The 27,083-nt window shown below is 35.3% G+C and overlaps 1 protein-coding gene across 3 annotated transcripts in view; it reads left to right on the plus strand.

Moving 5' to 3' along the window:
• The window catches only part of MTMR2 (myotubularin related protein 2), a 116,483-nt gene that overhangs the window by 72,490 nt on the left and 16,910 nt on the right, over positions 1-27,083 (plus strand). For all 3 annotated transcript variants that reach the window (XM_060018077.1, XM_060018076.1, XM_060018078.1), the window contains 6 exons: positions 3,650-3,744; positions 3,901-4,011; positions 6,452-6,553; positions 7,618-7,701; positions 15,750-15,899; positions 16,654-16,842. In XM_060018077.1, coding sequence (XP_059874060.1) covers positions 3,650-3,744; positions 3,901-4,011; positions 6,452-6,553; positions 7,618-7,701; positions 15,750-15,899; positions 16,654-16,842 — 731 coding nt within the window. The remainder of the gene's footprint in view (positions 1-3,649; positions 3,745-3,900; positions 4,012-6,451; positions 6,554-7,617; positions 7,702-15,749; positions 15,900-16,653; positions 16,843-27,083) is intronic.

A 27,083-nucleotide genomic window follows, 5' to 3' on the forward strand; every position in this document is an offset into this window, starting at 1 on the left:
AATTTTTTTTCCCTCTTCTGAGCCTAAAGCATATGCTATTTCCACTATGATAAATGACCTTATGAAAGATTTTCAAGTTACCACTCAATCTCTTTTGTTGTCTTCCTTTCCTTTAGATAGCAACACTCCAGTTAGGACTTCATCCTTGGCTCATTTCCCTTTGCTCTCCTATTTGCTCTTTTTAGTTGATCATATCTAAATTAGTCGCTTTACCTACCATGTATTTACTGATGACTCCAAAATTTGTTACTTCTAGTGTGAACCTCTGTCTTAATACGTATAAAACAAATGCCTGTGTCTTAGACACATGCCCTTGGATATTCTGTAGATATCCCTTATGCTCAGCATCTCCAAAACTGTCATCACCTTTATCTCTAAATTTACTCCTTTTCAGCGGCCATGGCTCACGGGCCCAGCCGCTCTGCGGCATGTGGGATCTTCCCAGACCTGGGTGCGAACCCATGTCCCCTGCATCGGCAGGCGGACTCTCAACCACTGGGCCACCAGGGAAGCCCCATCGGCTGCTCTTTTTTTCTGAACTCTGACATTCAATCAGTTACCAGATCCAGAGGAGGAATCTCTAGAAATTTCTTGAATGATATCTTTTTCTTTCATTTTCATGAGCCCTTGGTATAATATTTATGTACATTGAATTTCAGGTACCTATGAGAAACTTGTAGGAGTTTGGGAGAGAGAGCAGGGCTGGAAGTACATATTTTGAAATCATCAGAATATGGATATTAGTTGAAAATGAAAGGAGGAAGATAACCCAGAGAGTTATGGAGTAAAAAGAGGACCAAGAACATAGCTTTGGTAAATGGTAGAAGAGGAACTAGGGAGGGAAATTGAGAAGGAATGAACAGAATGTGATATATAAATTAGAGAGATCCAGACTATATACTTACCTTGTCCAAATAGTTACCTTCTTCTGTATTTTAGTTTAGGTTCTTCTCTGCATTGAGTGCTGTATCAACATCTCTACCCATTAAAAGGATACCAACCACTGGGGCACAACTCACATGGCTGTGTTCCTTGAGCCTTCTCTGATCCCATAACTTAATGGACTTTCCTTCTTTGTATTACTTAGAGTATGTTTTTGTGCCTCTCTTTCTGCACAGATTGCATGCTCTCATATATTACATTTATTTGTATATATTTTGCATCCTTATAGATATGTATTCTCAAAGTCATTTTGGTCTGCCTCATGGAAACTATTATCGATTCTTTGTGAGCTCAGGGAAAATTTGAGAGGACTGGTAAACCTAAGCTCTTTTGGTACCACTAGGCAGTATCAGTATTGTGAAATTTAGAGGAATAACTAATATATTAAATAAAATATTCTGATTCAAAGTCATCTGTATAGACTTGATTATTCTTCAAAAAATTAAATGTAATACAAAGGATAAGGCTGGTAACCTTGAGTGTATTACTTCATATAGAAAAGACATTCTTAGTTGGTCTAATGTAAATCTGCAGTTTAGACATTTTTTAAAAGAGTAGTGTTAGGAACATCAACAGAATGCTTTAACAGTAGCAGCAACAGTCTCAGGATATTGTGGCCTGCGCACATCAGCAGTAGAGGTGGCCCCAGACGGCAGTATTTCACCCTTTAACACAGGAGACAGACTGTGCTACTTGAGTGGCTTAGCTTTGCGTGATGTGGTGGAAGGAAATTTGAATTTGCAGTCATAGGAATTGCATTCAAGTCCTAATCTTAGCAGTTACTGGTTCTGAAACATTAGATAATTTGTTTTACTTCTCTGAGCCCTGGTATTCTCATCTAAAAATTGTAGGTAATTAGAGGTTTTATATTTAAAGGTTGTTTTGAAGGTTAAGGGAGGTACTCAGGTAAAAAGTACTTTATAAATTCTGAAGTGCTAGGCTGTCAGTGCTGGTTGTTACTGTTGTCATTCACTCTGGTTAAGATTCCTAATCACAGTCTCTCTTCTACTTGGTACAAACTCTGCTAGGCATAAATTCTCTCTTCAGAGTGACTTAGCTGCCACCAGCCTGAGGAAAAAGGATAAAAGGGACAGAGCAAAGCCAAGCCTAATGATGATAATAGTAACATAGCTATAAACCCTTGGGTTGGCCAAAAAGTTCATTGGGTTGTAAGTAATTTTCATCAAGAACTTTATTGAATAACGTATTCATTAACCAAACGAACTTTTTGGCCAACCCGATATCTAGTAGAGTACTTTTAATTTTGGAAGCACTTTCATGTATATTATTTCATGATTTTAGAATAAAGGAAGTTGTAACAAAAACTTTGGGCTGGGACTAAGAGGGACATATCCTGTAGTAGAATATAGAATAAGAAGACTGATTTTCTTGTGTGAGTGAAGAAAATTGGCTCTGGAAAAAATCAAGAAACGTCTTTAGTAACATTGAATAAAGCTTTCCCAGTTGAGACAAAAATTCATAAGGGAAAGAAAATGTCTGCAAGGCAAGCTTATGTATCTTTCTATAATGATTGGTTTATTTAATTTTAATAGCTTCCCTCTAAACGAAGCATTGGAAATGCATTGGAAACAATGAGTCAAATAATTTAGCTCATACTTGAACATTCCCAAGGGAGCTATTTTGAAGGTTAGAAATGTTTGTTGGAAGATCAGTCTCATTTCAAATTCCATACAAAGCGGTCAGTCCTTCAAAGTGAGGAATAGAAAGCAAAGTCAAGGAAGTTGCAATACCTTATTAAACATATTTCATGTTCCTAAGTTTTCCCAGAAGTCCCTTGAAAGGTTCTTAGAAATTTTTTGCTCCTAATTGTGACTTAGTTTCTTGGAACAATGAAGATGTTCCTTTATCTGCTGCTTTGCTACAGTGATGACATAGCAGGGATTTATGAATGTTTCAAGATACAAAAAACCTTTGTATTGGGCATATGAACTCTACCATATTAAATATTATTTTGAGCTGGTGGTAGCTGAGTTACCCTGCTTAATTAACACGTTTTAAAAAGCGATAATACTGTATAGATTCATCATTTATCATTTAATTAAACAATGCTTGTGATTATTTCTCTACAAAGTTTGACATCTGTTGCTCGTTCAGGAATATAATACCCTCTTATTGTACTGTTATTTTTTCTAAGAATCTATTTCATATGTTTCATTTTCTGTACAGTATTTTCCGTATAAATATAATCAGGTCAGGAGTTTCTGTTATTATGTTTTAGGTATTGTATAGTTAGAGGAATGGTGACACACTAGACTGTGGCTAGAAGAAGACCAGCAGATTGGAGAGATGATCTAGGAACTATGATTAGATGTTTGGTGACTGTGACTTGAGACATTTACTGTTGTTCCCACCTTTACCACTACTCCTCCACTCACTACTCCAACTGCCACACCTCATCTGTCCATCAGGGAGAGTGGCCATCTTTGTTTCCTTGTGTCTGTCTCAGGGTGTTCCTCTGCTTCTTCAGTCCTTCCCATTTATTCTACATTCCTTCCCCGGATTAGTGTGTGGTTAGAAGCTTGGATTTGGCATTTGAGGTCTCTTTGAATCACTGATTCTGTGATTTTTTTGATCATAATTTATACTAGCAATCAGAATTCTTTTAAATTTTGTTTGTGAAAAGATGATAGTGCAGTTTTTAATAGTGCACAATGTATAGTAAATTGTGGGCTCTTTTCCTTTTCAGCCAAAGATGTAACTTATATATGTCCATTCACTGGTGCTGTACGAGGAACTCTGACTGTTACGAATTACAGGTTATATTTCAAAAGCATGGAACGGGTAAGGCTTGTTGGATCAGATTTTTATATGTACATCTGTATGTTGTTTGTTCATTCTTTGGTCATTGTTAATTAAAGCATTTCTAGTTAATATTTTTCTCAGCTATAATTGTACAGTATCAGTTGCTCAGTTTTAATTTTTTTTTCCTTCCTTTAGGATCCCCCATTTGTTTTAGATGCTTCTCTTGGTGTTATAAGTAGAGTAGAAAAAATTGGTGGTGCTTCTAGTCGAGGTGAAAACTCTTACGGACTTGAAACTGTGTGCAAGGTAAATGTTGTAATACGTATGCAATTTTTTTTTTGTTTGAAAAGCTTTCTATTAAATAGATATTTTAGAAACTTCCAAAATATCAAATGGATTTCATGCTAGAAGTGTCATTCTGGTAGAAGAAAATAACATTTAGGAGTAATAAAAAGGTGATTGGTCGTGAATTAGACTTGAATTTTTTGGACTGAACACAAAGTACTCTCACATTCATTATTTCATTTTTGAGCCTCATAAAAATCTTGAAGTAAGCATGATGGACATTATTACCTTTAATTTACAAATTAGAAACATAAGGCTCTGAGCAGTTAAGGCTCATAGTACTTTGTAGTGGAGGAACTGATTGTGATACAATCAACTCTTTCCTATTTCTAGTTCTCATAATTTTTCTGCTTCTAAAACAATGGTGAGGAAAACTTCATGTTATAGACCTTCTGTATTTTCTTATCTAACTAGTATTCCTTAAGTGCATTGATACTTGAATGAGAGTTAGATTGTTATAATCTTAACATTCAGTCATAAATATTTAATACCATTGCCACTTCTAAGGTCACTGTTCTCCTTACTATATAGCCTAATTAACAGCTGTGTACATCTCACTTCTAGATCATCTTTTTCCTTTCTTTTGCTGTTCTGCGAGTGCCAAAATAGTAAAAGCAACAGCATATGCGTAACTTTCAAGATCCTTTCTCATGACAATCTTAGAAGCTTTATGAATCTAGTATTAAAGCTAATGACTTAGTAATTATTTGTGTGGTTTTCCATTATAGTTGGAAGGGCTCTAAGAGTATAATAGCTGTCAGTTGTGTGACAGGCACATTGTCTCCTGATGGCTCTTCTGTGGTCTAAGGAGTAAATAGAGCATAGAATATAAGAGGACATGAAAGAGGGTGACTGAAATTTTGATCATTTTAAATATAACTTTTTCCATAGAACAAGACCATTATCAATAAACCCAAACATTTGTAGGGCCCCTGCTATGGTACTTTTGGAGAGCTCTGTTTAACAGACTGATTATGAATATCTCTATTAGTTGTAAAGGTATTTACTGATGAAAAACAAAGTATCAGCTTAGGTTCTCACACATTTGTTTTAAAAGGTGGTAGAGCTGGCATTCTAATTTTGGATCAGATTTATAATAAAATGTTCTCTTGTTCATGTTCTGTAGGTGCATTGTAGTGGAGTGTCTGTGTGCTCAGTTTTACAGAATGCAGTGGAATAAAGCTATTTTGAATTCTGTCTAGATGAAACCACTTAAATAAAATGAATAGTCTTGAAATTATTCACAATCCCGTTTATTTTCTTAGTGCTATTAAGATCTCAGTAAATTGGAACATGAATATCTACATTCAGCCTGAGCATAGAAAACTGCTTGAGAACAAATAAGGGAAGGGAATTTTGCTCTTTAGATCTGACTTTAGAGCCTGGATGATATCAGTCAAACTATTCAAAGTTTTTGCTAGTAGATAGTTGAAGAACTTGGGACGTGGACTGGAGGAAGACCTTTAGGCAGAGTTTGGTTCTATCAGTCTAGTAGCAGGAGCCTAATGAATTGAAGATCCAATGGAAATGAGTCCTGGCAAGGGATTGTAAATAGGCAAGTGATCACCAAGCATAATGGGAATGAAGACATTTATGAAATATAACAACAGCTAATCAGGTTTTTAATAGGGAAATTCATAACAGACATTGAGCTTTCACAGGGAAAGGACATAATTTTTTTTTTAAGATTTATTTATTTATTTATTTTTGGCTGTGTTGGGTCTTAGTTGCGGCATGTGGGATATTCGTTGAGGCACGCGGGATCTCTTGTTCCGGTGCGTGGGCTTCGCTCTAGTTGTGGTGTGCAGGTTTTCTCTTCTCTAGTTGTGGCATGTGGGCTCTGTAGTTGTGGCGTGGGGGTTCCAGAGCGCGTGGGCTCTATGGTTTGTGGCAAGCGGGCTCTCTAGTTGAGGCACGCGAGCTCAGTAATTGTGGTGAGGGGGCTTAGTTGCCCCATGGCATGTGGAGTCTTAGTTCCCTGACCAGGGATCAACCCGCGTCTCCTGCATTGGAAGGTGGATTCTTTACCACTGGACCACCAGGGAAGTCCCAGGGCATAGTGTTGATAGTGTGTATCAGCCATGTAATATCATGACTTCAGATATAGTATCTCTAATCTCCAGTGCCTACATGAGATGCTGGCTCCTTCAGTGGCCTTTTGTTCATAAGCAGAGGGAAATTTTCCGTCCTCTGAATTCTGCCTTGTATCAGAGTGTCTTGTGTTTATTTTTGTTTCTCTCAATAAGGCATTGTAATTTCCCTGCCTCCAAGAGCTGTTGTCTATTTTTGTATCTCACATTCACTCACTTTTTATTTAATGAACAAATAGTTGCCTTATTTGTTCATTAAATAAAAAGTGAACAAACAATGATAGGTGACTTGGATCATAACTCTTTTCTAGGATATCCGGAACTTACGGTTTGCTCACAAACCTGAGGGGCGAACAAGAAGATCTATATTTGAGAATCTAATGAAATATGCATTTCCTGTCTCTAATAACCTGGTAAGAGGTTTCTCATCTTTGAAAAAGCTATATTATAATTATTGGTGTAGTGTCAAGAAACTAGGCTATTTAGAATCTCTCTGTTTACAGTCCCACTTTGCCAGATGTCTAGTTTAGATTTAATCTATAGGACAAGCTTTTTAAGGTATAAAATGAGGAAGCTGGACTAGCTGATTTCTGAGGTCCATCCCTGCAGACTGACATTCTATCATTATATGATCTTTCTATCTAGGGTATTTCCATGATGAAAAGCTGTATGTGGTTTTCATTAGGATGTGAAATCTTCTTAATTGAGAGCTGAGAGTTAAGTCTAGCAATTTCAGGAGGGAAGGGTGGATAAATACTTAGAACTGAGTTCCTACTGTGTGCTATTAACAGTACTAGGTTTCCTCATTTATTTTATATAATCTAACTTCTACAGTAGCCCTGTGGTGCTAAATATTATTTATCCGTATTTTAAAGTTGAAACCAGGAGCAGGTAAATAATTGACTCAGTGGCGTAGTTAGTAAGAAGTAAAATTTAGAATCAATCCTGGTCTTCTGACTCAAGTTTGAGTGTTTATCATCATAGTTGTTCCTGCTATTCTGTCTACATTAATGATAAATTAAAGTTTCTTTTTTGGTACAGCTTGCAAGCCCCAAATTAAAAAGTTTATTCAGTATGTTTTAAAAAATGTAGCATAATCCTTAAAGCTGCTTAACTGCTGATATCTGTGATGTCAAACTAATTAATTATATCAGGAGATGTCTTTTTTATGTAATATCTTTCATTATTTAGAAGTAAACCTAAAACAGCTACCAAAGATATCTGAAGGAAACATGGTGATATGTTAGCATTTGATAAATCTTGGTGACAGACCTTTGTTCTTTTCTGTGCTTGAAAATATAAAAAAAAGTTTTCAAAATTATAAAACAAAAGCTAAAACAACAATATAAAGAAGAATACCAATACAAAATATCCTTACAGATAAGTAAATGAAAACTTGGGGTATGATAAGGTTACATTTCTGATTCATTACCTTCTTAAATGTCTTTTTTAGCTATTAACTCTTTACTTTTTGTAGCCTCTTTTTGCTTTTGAGTACAAAGAAGTATTCCCTGAAAATGGGTGGAAGCTATATGACTCTCTTTTAGAGTATAGAAGGCAGGTAAGTACTTTTTTTTTGAATTTCAGTCTTCTGTATTCTTTTCATTACAACAAAATGTTCATGGATAGAAGTGAACAGCTTTATATAGTTTTATGGTTTTTGTTGTTTCTTTAACAAAGGCTAATCTTGATTTTTCTGATTGCCTTTCAGTTTCTTTAAACAGCTTTTCAGACTATGCCAATGATCTTTCATGAATCTTTACTTATCTAAGAGTTTACAAGTAAATCAGTTTATTGAAAAAATGTTTAATAATTATAAAAATAAAATTGTAAATATATTTACATTTTAATGTTTTTATATGTCATTTGCATTATTCACTCAGATTTTTCTTTTTGGGTATCCTATAATTTAATTCTGAAAACATTTCCTAATAATTCTACTACTTATAATTTAGCTGCACATAAAATTTTGAAAGTTCTACATTTTCAGAGGACACACTTCTACATAAAATGTTAATAAATCAAATCTGATAGTATACAAAAGAGATAATACATCATGACTAAGGTGAGTTTGCTTAATATTAGAAAACCTAATAATGTGATTCACCACAGTAGGAGATTAAAGCAGAATTCTGTCTTGAAATCTGTGTATCATTCTCCCTATTCTTCCTCAATATACCACTTCCCAGAGTTCCTATACTGCAATACTTAAACTCTACCAAAAATAGTTTTTATTTTTAACTTTCCACATGTTCACTATGCATTCTTGAGAATTTTTCAGACACATTGATTGTTTCTTGGTAATTATTAGATTTGATATTCAAATTATTCTAGAATTCAAATATGACAAACATTAGGCTCTGATTTTTATATTTAGATTTTAAACATTGCATTTTAATTACTATAAAGCTTCTAATTTTTTAGGTTTGTTTCAGAAAGCCAGGAAGAATAAAAAACCATCACTAGAGAACTAAAGATATCCAGATGGTTTGAAACTGATTTTGTTGCTCAATTGCATGCGGCAAGTAAAATTTAAAATTAGTTATAAAACCATCAGTTATAAAACCATTCAGTTATAAAACCATCAGCTGGAAAAATATGAAGCAGAATACAAAATAAATGGATCAGCTTTTAAAAACCAAGAGTCTACACGTAACATTGCAAAATTTTTGCTAAACCAAAAATCCAGTGTCCGAATTAGGTGGCAAAGCAATCAGAAAATCTAACAAATGTCTGTAGAACTGTAAAAATAAAGAATATTCTTTGGGAATCTGGGCAAAAATTGCTGTCTGTTGTAGTAGCATTCAACATAGAACTTTGGAAAGGAGATGAGATAACTGTGTCCATGAAAAGAAAGAAATTAATATGAAAAAGAATAAGTTGAAGAGTGAGTGCGAAAAAACAACCTGATCAAAAAATGGGCAGAAGACCTAAATAGACATTTCTCCAAAGACATGCAGATGGCCAACAATCACATGAAAAGAGGCTCAACATTGCCAATTATTAGAGAAATGCAATTCAAAACTATAATGAGGGCTTCCCTGGTGGTGCAGTGGTTGAGAGTCCACCTGCCCATGCAGGGGACACGGGTTCGTGCCCCGGTTCGGGAAGATCCCACATGCCGCGGAGCGGCTGGGCCCGTGAGCCATGGCCACTAAGCCTGCGCATCCGGAGCCTGTGCTCCGCAATGGGAGAGGCCGCAACAGTGAGAGGCCCGCGTATTGCAAAAACAAAAAAAACCAAACTATTATGAAGTATCACCTCACCCTGGTTAGAATGGCTGTCATCAAAAAGTCTACAAATAAATGCTGCAGAGGGTGTGGAGAAAAGAGAACCTTCCTGCACTTTTGGTGGGAATGTAAATTGGTATAGTCACTATGGAAAATAGTCTGGAGATTCCTTAAAAAACTAAAAATAGAGTTACCATGTGATCTGGAAAAGATGAAAACTCTAATTCAAAGAGATATATGCACCCTTATGTTTCATAGCATCACTTTTTACAGTAGCAAAGGCATGGAAGCAACCTAACTGTTCATCAACTGATGAATGGATCAAGAAGATGTGGTGTACACACACACACACACACGCGCGCACACACACACACAGGAATATTACTCAGCCATAAAAAGGAATGAAATATTGCCATTTGCAGCAATGTGAATGGACCTAGAGATTATCATACTGAGTGAAGTAAGCCAGGCAGAGAAAGACAAATATATAATGTCACTTATATGTGGAACTAAAAAAGTAATACAGATGAACTTGTTTACAAAACAGAAACGACTCACTGACATAGAAAACAGACTCATGTTTACCAAAGGAGAAAGAGGTGGGGGGAGAGATAAGTTAGGAGTATGGGATTAACAGATACACACCACTGTATGTAAAATAAACAACATTGATTTACTGTATAGTACAAGAACCTATATTCAATATCTTGTAATAACCTATAATGGAAAAAAATCAGAGAAAATATCAAAACTGAATCACTTTGCTGTACATTTGAAACTAATACAATATTGTAAATTAGCTATACTCCAATTGAAAAAAAGTAAATGAACAGCTATACACATTCAGAAAGAGAATTATGAGATTAGGAAATGCAGTAATCAGAATACAGCATTGAACTCTATACTGAATGGTACAGATGCTCTGTGGTCTTTGATTTACCAGATTAATTTGTTGGCTTTTTACTGCAGAGTTAGACACTTTGTCTCTGAGTCAACTAAGTTAAAGTCTAGTGGAGAGGACACTGTATTTGGTGTAGTTAGAAGACTTTTTTTTTTAAATTTAAGTTTATTACTGAACAAAATGAAGATAATTTCTTCTGTTTGTTTCTTTCCTTGTTTTCATTGAGGTATAATTGACATACGACATTATATTAGTTTCAGGTGTACACCATAGTGATTTGATATTTATAAATATTGCGAAATGATCACCACAGTAAGTCTAGTTAACATCTAGACAGTGTCACCAAAAACAGTTACAGGATTCTTTTTCTTGTGATGAGAGCTTTCAAGATTTATTCTCTTCGCAACTTTCAAATATACAATACAGTATTAACTATAGTTACCATGCTGTACAGTGTATCCCTGTGACTTACATTTACTTTATAATTGGAAGCTTGTACCTTTTGGCTCCCTTCACCATTTCGCCCACTCCTGACCTCCTGCTTCCAAGCTTCCAACAACCAACCATCAGTTTGTTCCCTTTATCTATGAGCTTGTTTTCTTGTTTTGTTTTTTTTTTAAGATTCCACATATACGTGAGATCGTCATACAATATTCGCTTTTTTCTCTCTTATTTCACTTAACATTGTGCACTCAGGTTCCATCCATATTGTCACAAGTGGCAAGATTTCATTCTTTCTATGGTTGAATAAAATTCCATTATATATAGAGATCTCTCACTCTTTATATATATATATATATATATATATATATATATATATACACATCACATTTTCTTTATTCATCAGTGAGCACTTATATTGTGTCCATATCTTGGCTATTGTAAATAATGCTACAATGAATGGAAGCATATATCTTTTTGAGTTAGTGTTTTCATTTTCTTTGAATAAATACTCAGAAGTGGAATTGCTGGATCATATAGTAGTTCTATTTTTAATTTTTTGAGGAACCTCCTTACTGTTTCCCACACTGCACAAGGGCTCCCTTTTCTGCACATCCCCGCCAACACTTGTGATTTCTTGTTTTTTTGGTGATTAGCCATTTTATTTTATTGTTTATTTATTTATTTTAAAAATTATTCATTTATGTTTTAGTACATCTTTATTGGAGTATAATTGCTTTACAATGCTGTGTAATTAGCCATTTTAACAGATGTGAGGTGATATCTCATTGTAGTTTTGATTTGCATTTCCCTGATGATGAGTGATGTTGAGCATCTTTTCATGTGTTCGCTAGCCATTTGTATGTCTTTGGGAAAATGTTTATTCAGATCCTTTGCTCATTTTTAATCGGATTTCTTGTTGTTGTTTTTAAGTTCTTTATATATTTTGGATATTAACGCCATATCAAGTATATGGTTTGCAAATATTTTCTCCAATTTCATAGGGTGCCTTTTCATTTTGTTGATGGTTTTTCCTTTGCTATTCAGGGTAATCTCTTAATATAAATGTTGAGACTAAAAATAAAGCATCAGAGTATTCCTTTTTTCTTCTTTTAAATTAAAAAAAAAATTGGATGCGGTAATACTCACACTCTGTATAAAATTCAAAAGGTATAAAAGAGTATACTGAAAGGAAGGTCTCCCTTCCGGCCAACATTGTTCCCCAGCCATCCCAGTTCCTCTCCCTTTAGGAAATAATGTTACTCATTACCCTTATATCCTTTCAGAGATTTTATGCTACACAGCTTGTATAATGTGTATACAGTATTTTTTTAAAGCAGATAATAGCATTCTGTACACACTGTACCCTTCTTTTTCATTTAACATATTTTGGAGATTATACCATCTCAAAACACACGGCCTCTCTATTCTTTTTTTCTTTAAAATTGATATATAATTCACATACCATAAAATTTTCTACTTTAAAGTGTACACCACTGGTTGTTTTTTTGTTTGTTTGTTTGTTTTTGCGGTACGCGGGCCTCTCACTGTTGTGGCCTCTCCCGCTGCAGAGCACAGGCTCCGGACGCGCAGGTCAGCGGCCATGGCTCACGGGCCCAGCCGCTCCGCGGCATGTGGGATCTTCCTGGACCGGGGCACGAACCCGTGTCCCCTGCATCGGCAGGCGGACTCTAAACCACTGCGCCACCAGGGAAGCCCTACATCACTGTTTTTTAACATATTCATAAGGTTGTGCAGCTGTCACCACAATCTAATTCCAGATCATTTAGAAGACTCAGTTTTGAATCCTATCTCTGGCACTTGCTTAGCTCTCACACTTAGATATGTGCTGTTGAATGAGTCACTCATGTCACAGTGCATTTATTTTTTACTTGGTGATAGGAACTGCCTTATAGGATTGTTTGAAGGATTAGTGATACACAGAAAGGCACATTATAAACCATAGAAATCGATCCAAATTATTATTATTATATTTGTTACATTGTAAAGCTCTAAATACAGAAGTCATGATTGGTTGGCTTTTTGTGTGCTGCCGCTGAAACACAAAATGAAAGCCACATTAAATTTGTAGACCTATACCTTATAGTGCCTAAAAAAATTAGATTATATATTTTTTAAATGGGCAGAGCTGTTAGTAACCATTTGTTTGTTGTATAAGAGAGTATTTCTTTAATTTTCTCTTGACACATGTAGTGATTATACAGAGGACCCTGAAATTTGTGGATAAGGTCAAGAGAAATCATCAAGTTGCTAAAATAGTAAAAATCAGTATATAGAAAATGAGCATGGTCTTCTGCAGAAATAATCATATGGTAGATACCTTGCTTAACAAATTTGGAGAGCACTCAAGTACAGTAAAGGAGAACAGAATTTATCCTCAGAAATGGAATGTAAGTAACTAGGGAAAGCTATAATCCAGTTAATTTGGTTGTAAATTGACTGACAAATGGTTACATTAACTGAAGGGCAGTGATTTGCATGGAGAGAAGAAAGATGTATGCCAGAGATCAACAGTTGTCCTTATATCTTTAGCACTGTCTACAAAGAATGTATATGCTGACTAGCCAACTCCAGTTTTCTGCTTGGAAGGCACTTCTTTAGTGCAGTTAGGTGTGTCAGCTTCTCTAAGAATGAGGAAGACAATAGCCATTAAGGTAATTTAAGTCAATGATTCTACTCCCACCCATCCATTTTTCTGAAGAATATGACACAACCTCAGTGGTAACAGTTCTCCCTGGTAGTGATTTTTCAAGGATATGGGAAGGCAGTGAGAGAGAGATGGGAGTCTCAGGAGATCTGACCCTCTCAGCTTTGACTCCATATTTTCTAAGAAAACTTCAGAAACTAATTTTGCTTCTTGTAGAAGCTTCCTTGTGGTTCATTGATTTTATTCATTCACACATTCATTCATTCATCAAATTCATGTAGCACCTACTGTGTACTAGTGGCTAAAACAGAAAGACACACTCCTGACTCCCAAAGAACATATGTTTAATGGAGGATTCAAAGAAGTAAACTAACAATCAAAATACACAGTGATGAATATTGTGAATAATAGAGCAAGTACTCTGGTGATAGAATATGAAGCCATCTGGAAACTGAAGGTGTTTGGTATAGGCTAGACTAGAGTGGCCAGAGATCAGTGGGGAAAGCAGGAGTGTGAAGGTCTTTGCCAAGTCCCATAAAGGATTCTATACTTTATGTGAAAAGGAATAGGTAGCCATTGATAGTTTTTAGGCAGAAGAATGATGTGATAGCTTTTGCATCTTAAAAGAATTTTGAGGCAGTGTGGAGAATGGATTGCAGAGGGACAAAAGAGAAGTGACAATGGCCCGAATTAGGGAAGTGACAATGGCCTGAATTAGGGAAGTGACAGTGAAGATTGAGAGACGTGAGCAAACTTTTTTCAGGCACTTTTGGAAGAAAAAAATCATAAAAATTAGTCATTCATTGGAAGTAGAGGGTGAGGGAGAGTTAGAAGTGGTATCCAAGTTTCTTGGTTGAGTACCACCTCTATAAACTTACGAATTCATTTTTTTCATTGTACATTTTTTATTACAGCATGAACATTTATTTTAAACATCTCTTACTTAAACCTTTTTTTTATTTCTGGAAATAAGTAAGGATCTTACCTGAACAGTTATCTAGAAAGTTGAGGAAAGCAGGAGGGAAAGAGAGATGTAGATCATAGGAAGCAAGTTGGGACCAGGCTAATTAAATGGGGTAAATAGTATTTAAGGCACTAATGAAGAGACAGACCTTGGCTAGGGATGGGTGGAAACTCTCTTGATAATATTTATCGCATGATTACTGGAAGGGAATTTTCCTTTCTTAATTTTAATATCCTCTTGGGTGTTCGGCAACAACTTTAGAAATACCCCTTTAAAGGAGAGTACCTCCTGCCCTTTGATTTCAGATTTTTATAACAATTTTGTGAACCAGGATAGTAGAATTTTTCTTGAGGCACAATGTTCCTTTTTTATTAAAAGGATAGTTTTAGAATGTACATGGAATTCTTTACAACTTCCTTTGGTCAAGTTACAGTTTGTGCCACAATTTCTTCATCTATAAAGTGACAGTAATGAAACCTGAATACAGTAATATGTGTGGGGGGGGGCGGGGGGGAGGGAGGGAGGGATAGAGAAAGGCTGCTGGAATAGTGCCTGCACATAGTAGGTGCTCAATAAATGGGTTTTTTTTTTTCTGTAATTTGGTTTCTTTCAGTTTTGTCTTTTTCGGTTTATTGAGTTGTCAGAAGTAATAAAATTAAAAATATATGTATTTTCTTAATTCCAGCCATTTAATGTAATGGCTCTATTTTCTATGGAATGGGAATGGAAATTTTAAAGTGTTTTATTAAGTAATCCTATATGTGAAGTGGTATACTAGTTATAAATATGGCAAATATTTAAGGACCAAATGAGTTTAATAATTGATGTGTTTTTAAAAAATTGTTTTAAGTGTTTCTCTTGCCTCTTTTTTTTTTTGGTTTTGCCTTCTATTACTTCCTTGTTTTTTTAAATATGTTTTATATCAGCAACATTTTATTAATACTGTAAAATTCACTTTGGGTATATAAGTGATAAACATGTATGTAGCATTCTGGTGGACTCTTGGTGCCTGCCCTCAGAAATTTCTTTGTATAGATGAATGGCAGCAGAATTACTCACCAGTCAAACTGTATGAGACTGTGTTCTTTTTAAAGACAAGAACACTTTCAGTCTTACTGTTTCCTTGCTTTTCATTTGATGTGCTTAGGACAGACCCAACACTCAATCAGTATTTAATGATTTAATAAATCTATTAACGTAAAATTGAATGCCAAAATGAACACAGATCCCTGTGTTAGAATATCTCATCCTAAAAGCCTGGTCACCACAGGCAGACAATAACTATTCCAACAACTTAAGTGATACATAGTGGAGAAAAGAGAAGTTGAATAGGAGGCTTCTGTTCTGATGTTTTAAAATATTTTTGTTGGGCAGTAATTTGTCTTATGTTTTATTTCACATGTAGGGAATTCCAAATGAAAGCTGGAGAATAACAAAGATAAATGAACGGTATGAGCTTTGTGATACATACCCTGCCCTCTTGGTTGTGCCGGCAAATATTCCTGATGAAGAATTAAAGAGAGTGGCATCCTTCAGATCACGGGGCCGTATCCCAGTAAGTGCGAAGCTGTGCTGAAACTTTCCCATTGCTTTTGTACTTCACATAATGATGAGGATGACAAATGGGAGAATGGTTGCAGGATTAAAAATAGCTACAGCAGCAGGTCTTCTCTGGGGATATTAGAGAATGTGTTATTTAGTAAAATTTAAACCAGAGGAAAGACTTGGACTAAAGACGTTTCTGGAGAATTTGAGATGGATATTAGAGAGCTGCATGGTTCTTAACTTGAAAACAAAGTTGGCTCTGTATTCACTATTTCTTTATCTTATTATACATCTTTGGTCATGGTGATAAATGCTTTTTTTCCTTTAAATCCTAGAAAGAAGAAAACTTTACAAATTTGTGATGAATTACTGTGTTCTAGAAAGATAGCTCAAATAATTTTAGGTACAAAAATTCAGATTCTGAAGACTGTATAGTTGGACAGTTTTGCTGATACAGTACTCAGACTTTAAAAGTGGGGTTTACTTAGCCCCGTTTTAATCTATTTTTTTTCTAGAGACCACACTTCCAATAATCAGTGACTTTCATAAATCAATATCTGATTAATGAATTAGACCAAGTTTTCCACATGCTAGTATTGGCTTGAAAGAAAGGTGATGATTTTCATAGCAGCCTCGTATATCCTTTTATGGCTAGCCTTTGAATCCAATTAGAAAGCAGAGTTTTATAGAGTAATGATTTTCAGAAGGCTTATAAACAGAGGAGCATGTAAAGGGTGTGTTGCCACTTTTTTCCCCCCATTAAGGTTTTATCATGGATTCATCCTGAAAGTCAAGCCACAATCACTCGATGTAGCCAGCCCATGGTAGGGGTAAGTGGGAAGCGAAGCAAAGAAGATGAAAAATACCTTCAAGCCATCATGGACTCCAATGCCCAATCTCATAAAATGTTTATATTTGACGCCCGGCCAAGTGTTAATGCTGTTGCCAATAAGGTGAGATCGTCTTCCAGTAATTAGGATTATAGTTACAGTTTCATGAGTTTGGTGGGAGCCACAGTGCACTAGAAAGACTTTGGGCTTTTCAATGATAAAAGTGTAGATTCTAATCCTGACTCTTCTACTTGATAGTGTAACTTAAATTTTTTTTTTTTATTTTATATTGGGGTATACTTGATTAACAATGTTGTATTAGTTTCAGGTATACAGCAAAGTGACTCATTTATACATATAAATGTATCTATTCTTTTTCAAATTCTTTTCCTATTTAGGTTATTACAGAATATTGATCAGAGTTCCCTGTGCTATACAGTAGATCCTTATTGGTTATCTGTTTTAAATATAGCAGTGTGTACATGTCAATCCCAGTATAATGTGGAGTCAGTTATTTAATCCTTTTAGTAACTTTAATTTGCTTATTTGTGAAATGAGAATCATAATAACTAACAGGGTTGTTTTAGGGGCAAAACTCACCTGATAAAAAATAGTGCATAATCCTGCTTACTTACGTAAGAAATAGGTATTCATCAATTACTAGTTTCTCTTTCCCTTCTCCAAACTGGACAATAAACTGAGCTTGTGACTGACAAAAGAAGTCTGCACAGCACTGTTGTAGAAATCATGCAGTGTTCTCAGTGACCAGTGCTGCCCTCTTCTGGCAGCCCTCCACCTGTACAAGCTATTCAGACTGAAAACTTGCAGTTAGCTGGAGCAGTGGTCCTGATTTCTGCTATAGAATAAATATTAGCATTGTGGAACTAGAAATTCTAGTCCAGTTGCCAAAATCTACCTTAGGAGAAGGAAAGAGAAGAGATGCAATTTAGCTTTAAAAAATTGCCTCACATACAAGCAGAAAAAACCCCAAAAGTCCCCCCAAAACTAAAACACCCCAAATCCTATAACTAAATAAGAGAGAAACACCATTAAATCTTGGTTATACATCCAGGCCTATGTGCAGATGCGTGCACACATATATTTGAGACAGAATGGGATAATTGCAACTTCCTTTTTTTAATTGGTGCTGTTTTTTTTCTATGCCAATAAATATCTGTAACATGATAATTACTAACACCAATTGTTTTTGGGTATTTAGGTTCTTTTTTTTTTTTTTTTTGCTATTATAAACAGAGCTGGGGTGACCATCCTTAAATTAAATTATGGATCATGTACCTAATTACTTCTGTCCTATTTAGTGTTTTGAGGACATTGTGAATTTCAGACATTCTCTGTTAAACTGTAAGTATTTCCCCTTAAAGGAGAAATGAGGCAATGTGTATATGAAGCTGGTACCCCAGAGACTGGCATGTATTTTTCCAGTAATTACTTGTTCCCTTCCGTAAACCTTATACCATGAATTAGCAGGAATGAGACTTAAGATGTTATCTAGGATGAGAGATGGAGAGAGGCATATAAGGCAGAAAAGGGGGTAGAGCAAAATATTACATTCCTCGTCTTTTTTTAACATCTTTATTGGAGTATAATTGCTTTATAATGGTGTGTTCGTTTCTGCTTTATAACATAGTGAATCAGCTATACATATATCCCCATATCTCCTCCCTCTTGTGTCTCCCTCCCTCCCACCCTCCCTATCCCACCCCTCTAGGTGGTCACAAAGCACGGAGCTGATCTCCCTGTGCTATGCAGCTGCTTCCCACTAGCTAGCTATTTTACGTTTGGTAGTGTATATCTGTCCATGCCACTCTATCACTTCATCCCAGCTTACCCTTTCCCCTCCCCATGTCCTCAAGTCCATTCTCTACATCTGCATCTTTATGCCTGTCCTGCCCCTAGGTTCTTCAGAATCTTTTTTTTTTTCTTTTAGATTCCATATATATGTGTTAGCATATGGTTTTGTTTTTCTCTTTCTGACTTACTTCACTCTGTATGACAGACTCTAGGTCCATCCACCTCACTACAAATAGTTCAATTTCGTTTCTTTTTATGGCTGAGGAATATTCCATTGTATATATGTGCCACATCTTCTTTATCCATTCATCTGTTGATGGACAGCTAGGTTGCTTCCATGTCCTGGCTATTGTAAATAGAACTGCAGTGAACATTGTGGTACATGACTCATTTTGAATTACGGTTTTCTCAGCATATATGCCCAGTAATGGGATTGCTGGGTGGTATGGTAGTTCTATTTTTAGCTTTATAAGGAACCTCCATACTATTCTCCGTATATACTGGCTGTATCAATTTACATTCCCACCAACAGTGCAAGAGGGTTCCCTTTTCTCCACACCCTCGCCAGCATTTATTGTTTGTAGATTTTTTGATGATGGCCATTCTGACTGGTGTGAGGTGATACCTCATCGTAGTTTTGATTTGTATTTCTCTAAAATGATTAGTGATGTTGAGCATCCTTTCATGTGTTTGGTGGCAATCTGTATATCTTCTTTGGAGAAATGTCTATTTAGGTCTTCTGCCCATTTTTGGATTGGGTTGTTTGTGTTTTTGATATTGAGCTGCATGAGCTTCTTGTAAATTTTGGAGATTAATCCTTTGTCAGTTGCTTCATTTGCAAGTATTTTCTCCCATTCTAAGGGTTGACTTTTCATCTTATTTATGGTTTCCTTTGCTGTGCAAAAAGCTTTTAAGTTTCATTAGGTCCCATTTGTTTATTTTTGTTTTTATTTCCATTTCTCTAGGAGGTGGGTCAAAAAGGATCTTGCTGTGATTTATGTGAAAGAGTGTTCTGCGTATGTTTTCCTCTAAGAGTTTGATAGTGTCTGGCCTTACATTTAGGTCTTTAATCCATTTTGAGTTATTTTTGTGTATGGTGTAAGGGAGTGTTCTAATTTCATTCTTTTACATGTAGATTTCCAGTTTTCCCATCACCACTTATTGAAGAGTCTGTCTTTTCTCCATTGTATATTCTTGCTTCCTTTATCAAAAGTACGGTCACCAGGGCTTCCCTGGTGGCGCAAAGGTTGAGAGTTCACCTGCTGATGCAAGGGGCACGGGTTCATGCCCCTGGTCCGGGAAAATCCCACATTCCGTGGAGCGGCTGGGCCCGTGAACCATGGCCGCTGAGCCAAAAAAGTACGGTCACCATATGTGTGTGAGTTTATCTCTGGACTTTCTCTTCTATTCCATTGATCTGTATTTCTGTTTTTGTGCCAGTACCATACTATCTTGATTACTGTAGCTTTGTAGTATAGTCTGAAGTCTGGGAGCCTGATTCCTCCAGCTCCATTTTTCTTTCTGAAGATTGCTTTGGCTGTTCCAGGTCTTTTGTATTTCCATACAAACTGTGAAATTTTTTGTTCTAGTTCTGTGAAAAATGCCATTGGTAGTTTCACAGGGATTGCATTGAATCTTTAGATTCCTCTGGGTAGTATAGTCATTTTCACAATGTTGATTCTTCCAATCCAAGGACATGGTATATCTCTCCATCTGTTTGTATCATCTTTAATTTCTTTCATCAGTGTCTTATAGTTTTCTGCATACAGGTCTTTTGTCTCCTTAAGTAGGTTTATTCCTAGGTATTTTATTCTTTTTGTTGCAGTGGTAAATAGGAGTGTTTCCGTAATTTCTCTTACAGATTTTTTTATCATTAGTGTATAGGAATGCAAGAGATTTCTGTGCATTAATTTTGTATCCTGCTACTTGACCAAATTCATTGATTAGCTCTAGTAGTTCTCTGGTAGCATCTTTAGGATTCTCTGTGTATTCTCATGTCATCTGAAAACAGTGACAGCTTTACTTCTTCTTTTCCAATTTGGGTTCCTTTTATTTCTTTTTCTTCTCTGATTGCTGTGGCTAAAACTTCCAAAACTATGTTGAATAATGATGGTGAGAGCAGACAACCTTGTTTTGTTCCTGATCTTAGAGGAAATGGTTTCAGTTTTTCACCATTGAGAATGATGTTGGCTGTGGGTTTGTCATATATGGCCTTTATTATGTTGAGGTAAGTTCCTGCTATGCCTACTTTCTGGAGGGTTTTTATTGTAAATGGGTGTTGAGGTTTGTCGAAAGCTTTTTCTGCATCTACTGAGATGATCATATGGTTTCTCTCCTTCAGTTTGTTAATATGGTTTATCACATTGATTGATTTGCGTATATTGAAGAATCCTTGCATTCCTGGGATAAACCTCACTTGATCATGTTGTATGATCCTTTTAATGTGCTGTTGGATTCTGTTTGCTAGTAGTTTGTTGAGGATTTTTGCATCTGTGTTTATCAGTGATGGTGGCCTGTAGTTTTCTTTCTTTGTGACATCTTCGTCTGGTTTTGGTATCAGGGTGCTGGTGGCCTTGTAGAATGAGTTTGGGAATGTTCCTCCCTCTCCTATATTTTGAAAGAGTTTGAGAATGATAGGTGTTAGCTCTTCTTTAAATGTTTGATAGAATTCGCCTGTGAAGCCATCTGGTCCTGGGCTGTTGTTTGTTGGAAGATTTTTAATCACAGTCTCAATTTCAGTGCTTGTGATTTGGTCTGTTCATATTTTCTATTTCTTCCTGGTTCAGTCTTTTAAGGTTGTGCTTTTCTAAGAATGTGTCTGTTTCTTCCAGGTTGTCCATTTTATTGGCATACAGTTGCTTGTAGTAATCTCTCATGATCCTTTGTATTTCAGCAGTGTTAGTTGTTACTTCTCCTTTTTCATTTCTAATGCTGTTGACTTGAGTCTTCTCCCTTTTTTTCTTGATGTCTAGCTAATGGTTTATCAGTTTTGTTTATCTTCTCAAAGAAACAGCTTTTAGTTTTAGTGATCTTTGCTATCATTTCCTTCATTTCTTTTTCATTTATTTCTGATCTGATCTTTATGATTTCTTTCCTTCTGCTATCTTTGGGGGTTTTTTGTTCTTCTTTCTCTAATTGCTTTAGGTGTAAGGTTAGGTTGTTTATTTGAGATTTTTCTTGTTACTTGAGGTAGGATTGTATTGTGATAAACTTCCCTCTTGGAACTGCTTTTGCTGCATCCCAAAGGTTTTGGGTCATCGTGTTTTCATTGTCATTCGTTTCTAGGTATTTTTTGATTTCCTCTTTGATTTCTTCAGTGATCACTTCATTATTAAGTAGTGTATTATTTAGCATCCATGTGTTTGTATTTTTTTACAGATCTTTTCCTGTAATTGATATCTTGTCTCATAGTATTGTGGTCGGAAAAGATACCTGATACAATTTCAGTTTTCTTAAATTTACCAAGGTTTGACTTGTGACCCAAGATGTGATCTATCCTGGAGAATGTTCTATGATCACTTGAGAAGAAAGTGTATTCTGTTGTTTTTGGATGGAATGTCCTATAAATATCAATTAAGTCCATCTTGTTTAATGTATCATTTAAAGCTTGTGTTTCCTTATTTATTTTCATTTTGGATGATATGTCCACTGGTGAAAGTGGGGTGTTAAAGTCCCCTACTATGATTGTGTTACTGTCGATTTCCCCTTTTATGGCTGTTAGCATTTGCCTTACATATTGAGGTGCTCCTGTGTTGGATGCATAAATATTTACAAATGTTATATCTTCTTCTTGGACTGATCCCTTGATCATTATGTAGTGTCCTTCTTCGTCTCTTGTAATAGTCTTTATTTTAAAGTCTATTTTGTCCAGTATGAGAATTGCTACTCCAGCTTTCTTTTGATTTCCATTTGCATGGAATATCTTTTTCCATCCCCTCACTTTCAGTCTGTATTTAATCCATTTACTTTTAAGGTAATTATCGATATGTATGTTCCTATTACCATTTTCTTAATTGTTTTGGGTTTGTTATTGTAGGTCTTTTCCTTCTCTTGTGTTTCCTGTGTAGAGAAGTTCCTTTAGCATTTGTTGTAAAGCTGGTTTGGTGGTGCTCAGTTCTTTTAGCTTTTGCTTGTCTGGAAAAGTTTTAATTTCTCCATCGAATCTGAATGAGATCCTTGCTGGGTAGAGAATCTTAGTTGTAGGTTTTTCCCTTTCATCACTTTAAATATGTCCTGCCACTCCCTTTTGGCTTGCAAAGTTTCTGCAAAGGATCAGCCGTTAACCTTATGGGGATTCCCTTGTATGTTATTTGTTGTTTTTCCCTTGCTGCTTTTAATATTTTTTCTTGTATTTAGTTTTTGATAGTTTGATTAATATTTGTCTTGGTGTCATCTTATTTTTTAAGTCATTCCCATGCATATTTCACTACAGAAATCTCTTTTTTTAAAAGACTCTGATATATTTTATCTGTTGGGACATTCTTCTGATATGTGATAGACAACAAAAATCTAGGAAGGCATAGACAAAGCAAAGAAATAAAAATCACTTATAATCACTAATCTTTGATATATTTTCTCCCACTGTTCTGTGCATTTATGTATTGTTATATTTCATTGTTTTTCCTCTCTATATGAATTATTTCTTTTCATGAAATATCCCTGAAATAACTTCAGTAGTACTCATCATACAGCTATATCATTGTGCAGTTAATCATTCTTCTAATATTAGGTCTTTAAGTATTTAGTATTTTAAATATAGCTAAAATAAGTATCTTTCGTTGGCATCTTTATTTCCATAAAATAGTTTTGTAGATATACCATTACTATATCATAGTTTAAAGTATGCATATTTTTAAAAGTTTTGTTACATATTGCCAGCATTCTTCGGGAAGGTTAGTTTACCAGTTTGATATATTTTTTTCCTGCCATTTTATTGAGATATAATTGACATAGAAAAGTGTGTATGTTTAAGGTGTACAACATAATGATTTGATATATGCATATATTGTGAAATGATCACCCCCCCCCAAGTTTAGTTAACATCCATCACCTCACGCAGTTACATTTTTTTTTCCTTGTGAATTTTCAAAGTCTACTCTCTTAGCAACTTTCAAATATACAATATAGTATCGTTGACTATAGTCATCATGTTGTGCATTACATCACCACTACTTACTTATCTTTTAACTGGAAGTTTGCCCTTTTTTACTGCCTTCACCCAATATCCCCACCATCTCCCTTTTAAAATTTGCAAAAGTATATATCCTTATTGCAACAAGTATTTTTTTACCTTTGTAGTAAGAACATTTTTTATAGCTTTGTCAGTGTGAATATGACAAGTGCTTTTGCACCATGAGCCGTATCAAGAATTAAAACTGTACTAGCCACTAAGTCTTCCATGTGTGCCCTACAGCAATTAAATTTACCTTCTACCCCTGCTAAAAGTAACCACTATCCTAACTTTTATAGTAGTCTTCTTACATTACTTTATACTTTTATTACTGAAGTGTATACATCTCTAGACTCTTAGCCTTGCCTTTTCAAGTATTGTATTTGATATGTCTTTTAAGTCTCTCTTCATCTATAGTCTTCCCCTTGCCCTTCCTTTCTCCTTCCCTCCCTCCTTCACTCCAATATATTTTATTGTAGAGTTTTCCACAGTCCAGGTTTTGCCGATTGTATTATGGTATGGTTCAACTTTCTTCTGTTCTCTGAATTTCCTTCACATGAATTCAGAGGTTTATTCAGATTCAGGTTCAACTCCTTTGGCAAGGCTATAGGGGATATATCAGGAGGCACATAATTTGTGGCTGATTCTTCTTTTTGGGATATCAGCAGCTGTTCATGCTCTGTACCGAGATGTGTTAATTCACTGGGGTTGCCAAATGGTGATATTCTGATTTCATGATTTCCTTTTCAGCTTAGTTGAACTCTTTCTGTGAAGAAACACTTTCTCTTATCTAAATTTTGGTTAACCAGCAGTTCAGTTCATATAAGAAAGCCAGGATAAATGCTTGATTCTTTTTCCTTATTTATCAGTTTTCCCGAAAATGAATTTACTCCTTACCATCCCATGAGGGTGACTAATTTTTTTAAGTGTCATTATGAATGCATGTATTTATATGTAGTCAACAATTTCTAATTCATTGCAGATGGTATTTTTGAAAAAAAAAATTCCCACCTTTGGTCTGAGGGGCACTTTTCAAGTTACCTCCTGAGTTCTTTTGACATAGCCATAGTAATCTTTGCTATCTGGTATGACAAGGTATACCAGACTCATCAGGAAATCTTGTATGTTTCCTGCCACAGGCTTAGAATAACCATTTCTCTAAGAAGTTCTGGTTTCTGTTAGTAGGAAGTGGTATTTCAAACCATAATCTGGGTGCTAAGGATAATTATTTGCTGGGTTGGTCTAATTTCTAAGTCTTTTCAGTGGATAGAGCTAGGAGACATATGTTTTTAAAGATAAAGTATTATACCTCATGAGTTCATACTGGTGCTTTCAATTTAAATTCAGTACTAGAGTTTTTACATAACTTCTTCTAAGTTACATGTGTATCTTCTTCCTTCCACACCAGAAATCCCGATTCTCAAAGACAGAGGGGATAATAACATTAGTATGCTACATAATTACTCATTTGCTTTATCCCACCATGGTCTTAGAATAACAGTATTAATAGTATCATCACCAGTACATTTACTGAAAAGTTAAATTTTTTTCCATTTGCTCCCATTTTAAAATGAATTGTATTATATTTATGTCATCAGAGCATGTGTAGACTTTACATAGTCTCCCTTTTGTACACATACTTTTTGCCTTTTACCCCTGACTTCTACAAGTAGCTAAATATTTTGTGCCAATAACCAATTCTTATATGGATGTCTTTCTGGTCTTTTTCTTTTGTCTGGAGTTGTTCTCTTGTAAATGTTTCAGCAAGGCTCATAAGAACTATATTCTGAGTATTTGTATGCTGATAGCAGCTTTATGTCCTTTATATTCGAGTTAGTTTTGTTGGGCATAAAATTCTTGGCTTACATTTGATTTTATTGAATGCCTTAAATATGTTGCGTTTTTTTTGGCATAAAGTTTCAAAGTCTGATGATAAACTAAATTTCCTTTCCTTCTAAGTCACTTTTTTTACTTGGATTTGTGAAAGATTTTGTTTTTTCTTTTTCTTTGAAGTCCAGTTATTTTGCCAGAATATGTCTTCATGTTTTGTGTTCTGGGTCTATATTATCAAGTATACGTGTATGCTATTTTAATTGGTAATTTCCAATTTAAAAATTTCATGAATTTTTTCTTTAATCATAGTTCTTAGTATTTGTTTCATTTCCATGTATGGCTTGCTTCTTCTGGACTCCTGTTATTCCTGTGCTGGCTCTTCTTTGCCTATCTTCATCATTTGCCACTTTCTCTTGAATCCTTTTTATGCTTTCTATTCCTGTTTTGGTTTTATATTTTGCTTTTCACTGTCTGTTTCTTTTAATTTAATATCCATTGTGTTTATTTGCTCTTGAGTTTCTTCTAATGTAGTCTTTATTTCTGATTTTTTTTTCTTTTATTTCTAATTTGTTCCCAAGTCTCATTTCATTTCTGAGTTTCTCTAATAACTCGGCTGTTAGACTGGGCAGAACCCTTCCTGGTTTCCGTGGTACTTCTTAGATTGATCTGTTGTTCTTCCCTGTAGTTCTGGAGGAAGAAAGCTAAAACAAGGAAACAGAACAAACACTACAAATTATAAGACTCTCTTGTGAGTCTCTCGTTCTCCACTCCATCTTATATCCATTTGTTCCTTCACACATTTGCCGATAGCATCTAGATCTTGTGACTGTTGGTGGTTTTGGGGTTTGATGGAATGCTTTGTCCTCCAGTTCTGTCTTGAATGATTTTTGTGTGTTTTTGATTTTACTATCTACTTGCTCTATTTTTTAAAATATCAGTTATATTGAAATATAATTCACACGCCATAAAATGCACTCTTGTAAAGTATGTATTTCAGTGTTTTTATTATATTCATAAAGTTGTATAACTATCTGATTCCAGAGCATTTTCATTCTGTGTGTTTTTGTGACAGGTTCTGTGTAGTTGCTACTACTGCCATGTTTCTAGGATTTGTTGCAACAAATTTGAACGTCCCTTTACCCCTTGCCTGTCCTATCCCACTTTCCAGAAGTAATCCATGTTAACAGGTACCTAATGAAACACTGTTAATTTTGTACCTGTACCATTCTTAACTCCGAACTATTTCCCAGACTATCAGTGTCAGAAAGGAAACTTGAACTTCCTTTGGTAATTTGTTTTTGGTTAAGAGGTGAGTTTTGTTGTTTTCAAAGGTGTAATCTCTTAATTTTGTATAACTACAGTGGCTGTTCCTGTATCTTCCTAATTTTTTTTCCATTAGTGCTCTAAGAAGCATGATTTTATCCATAAGACAGGATGCATATTTTATACATAAGGTAGGAGAATATTTTTTTCTTAAAATAGAGAAAGATTCAATCCAGAAAAATTTAGTTCTCCAGCCATAGCTTATTGTGAACACCAAATATTTCTC

Source organism: Delphinus delphis, chromosome 8 (genome assembly GCF_949987515.2).
Source record: "Delphinus delphis chromosome 8, mDelDel1.2, whole genome shotgun sequence".
Taxonomy (NCBI): Eukaryota; Metazoa; Chordata; class Mammalia; order Artiodactyla; family Delphinidae; genus Delphinus; species Delphinus delphis.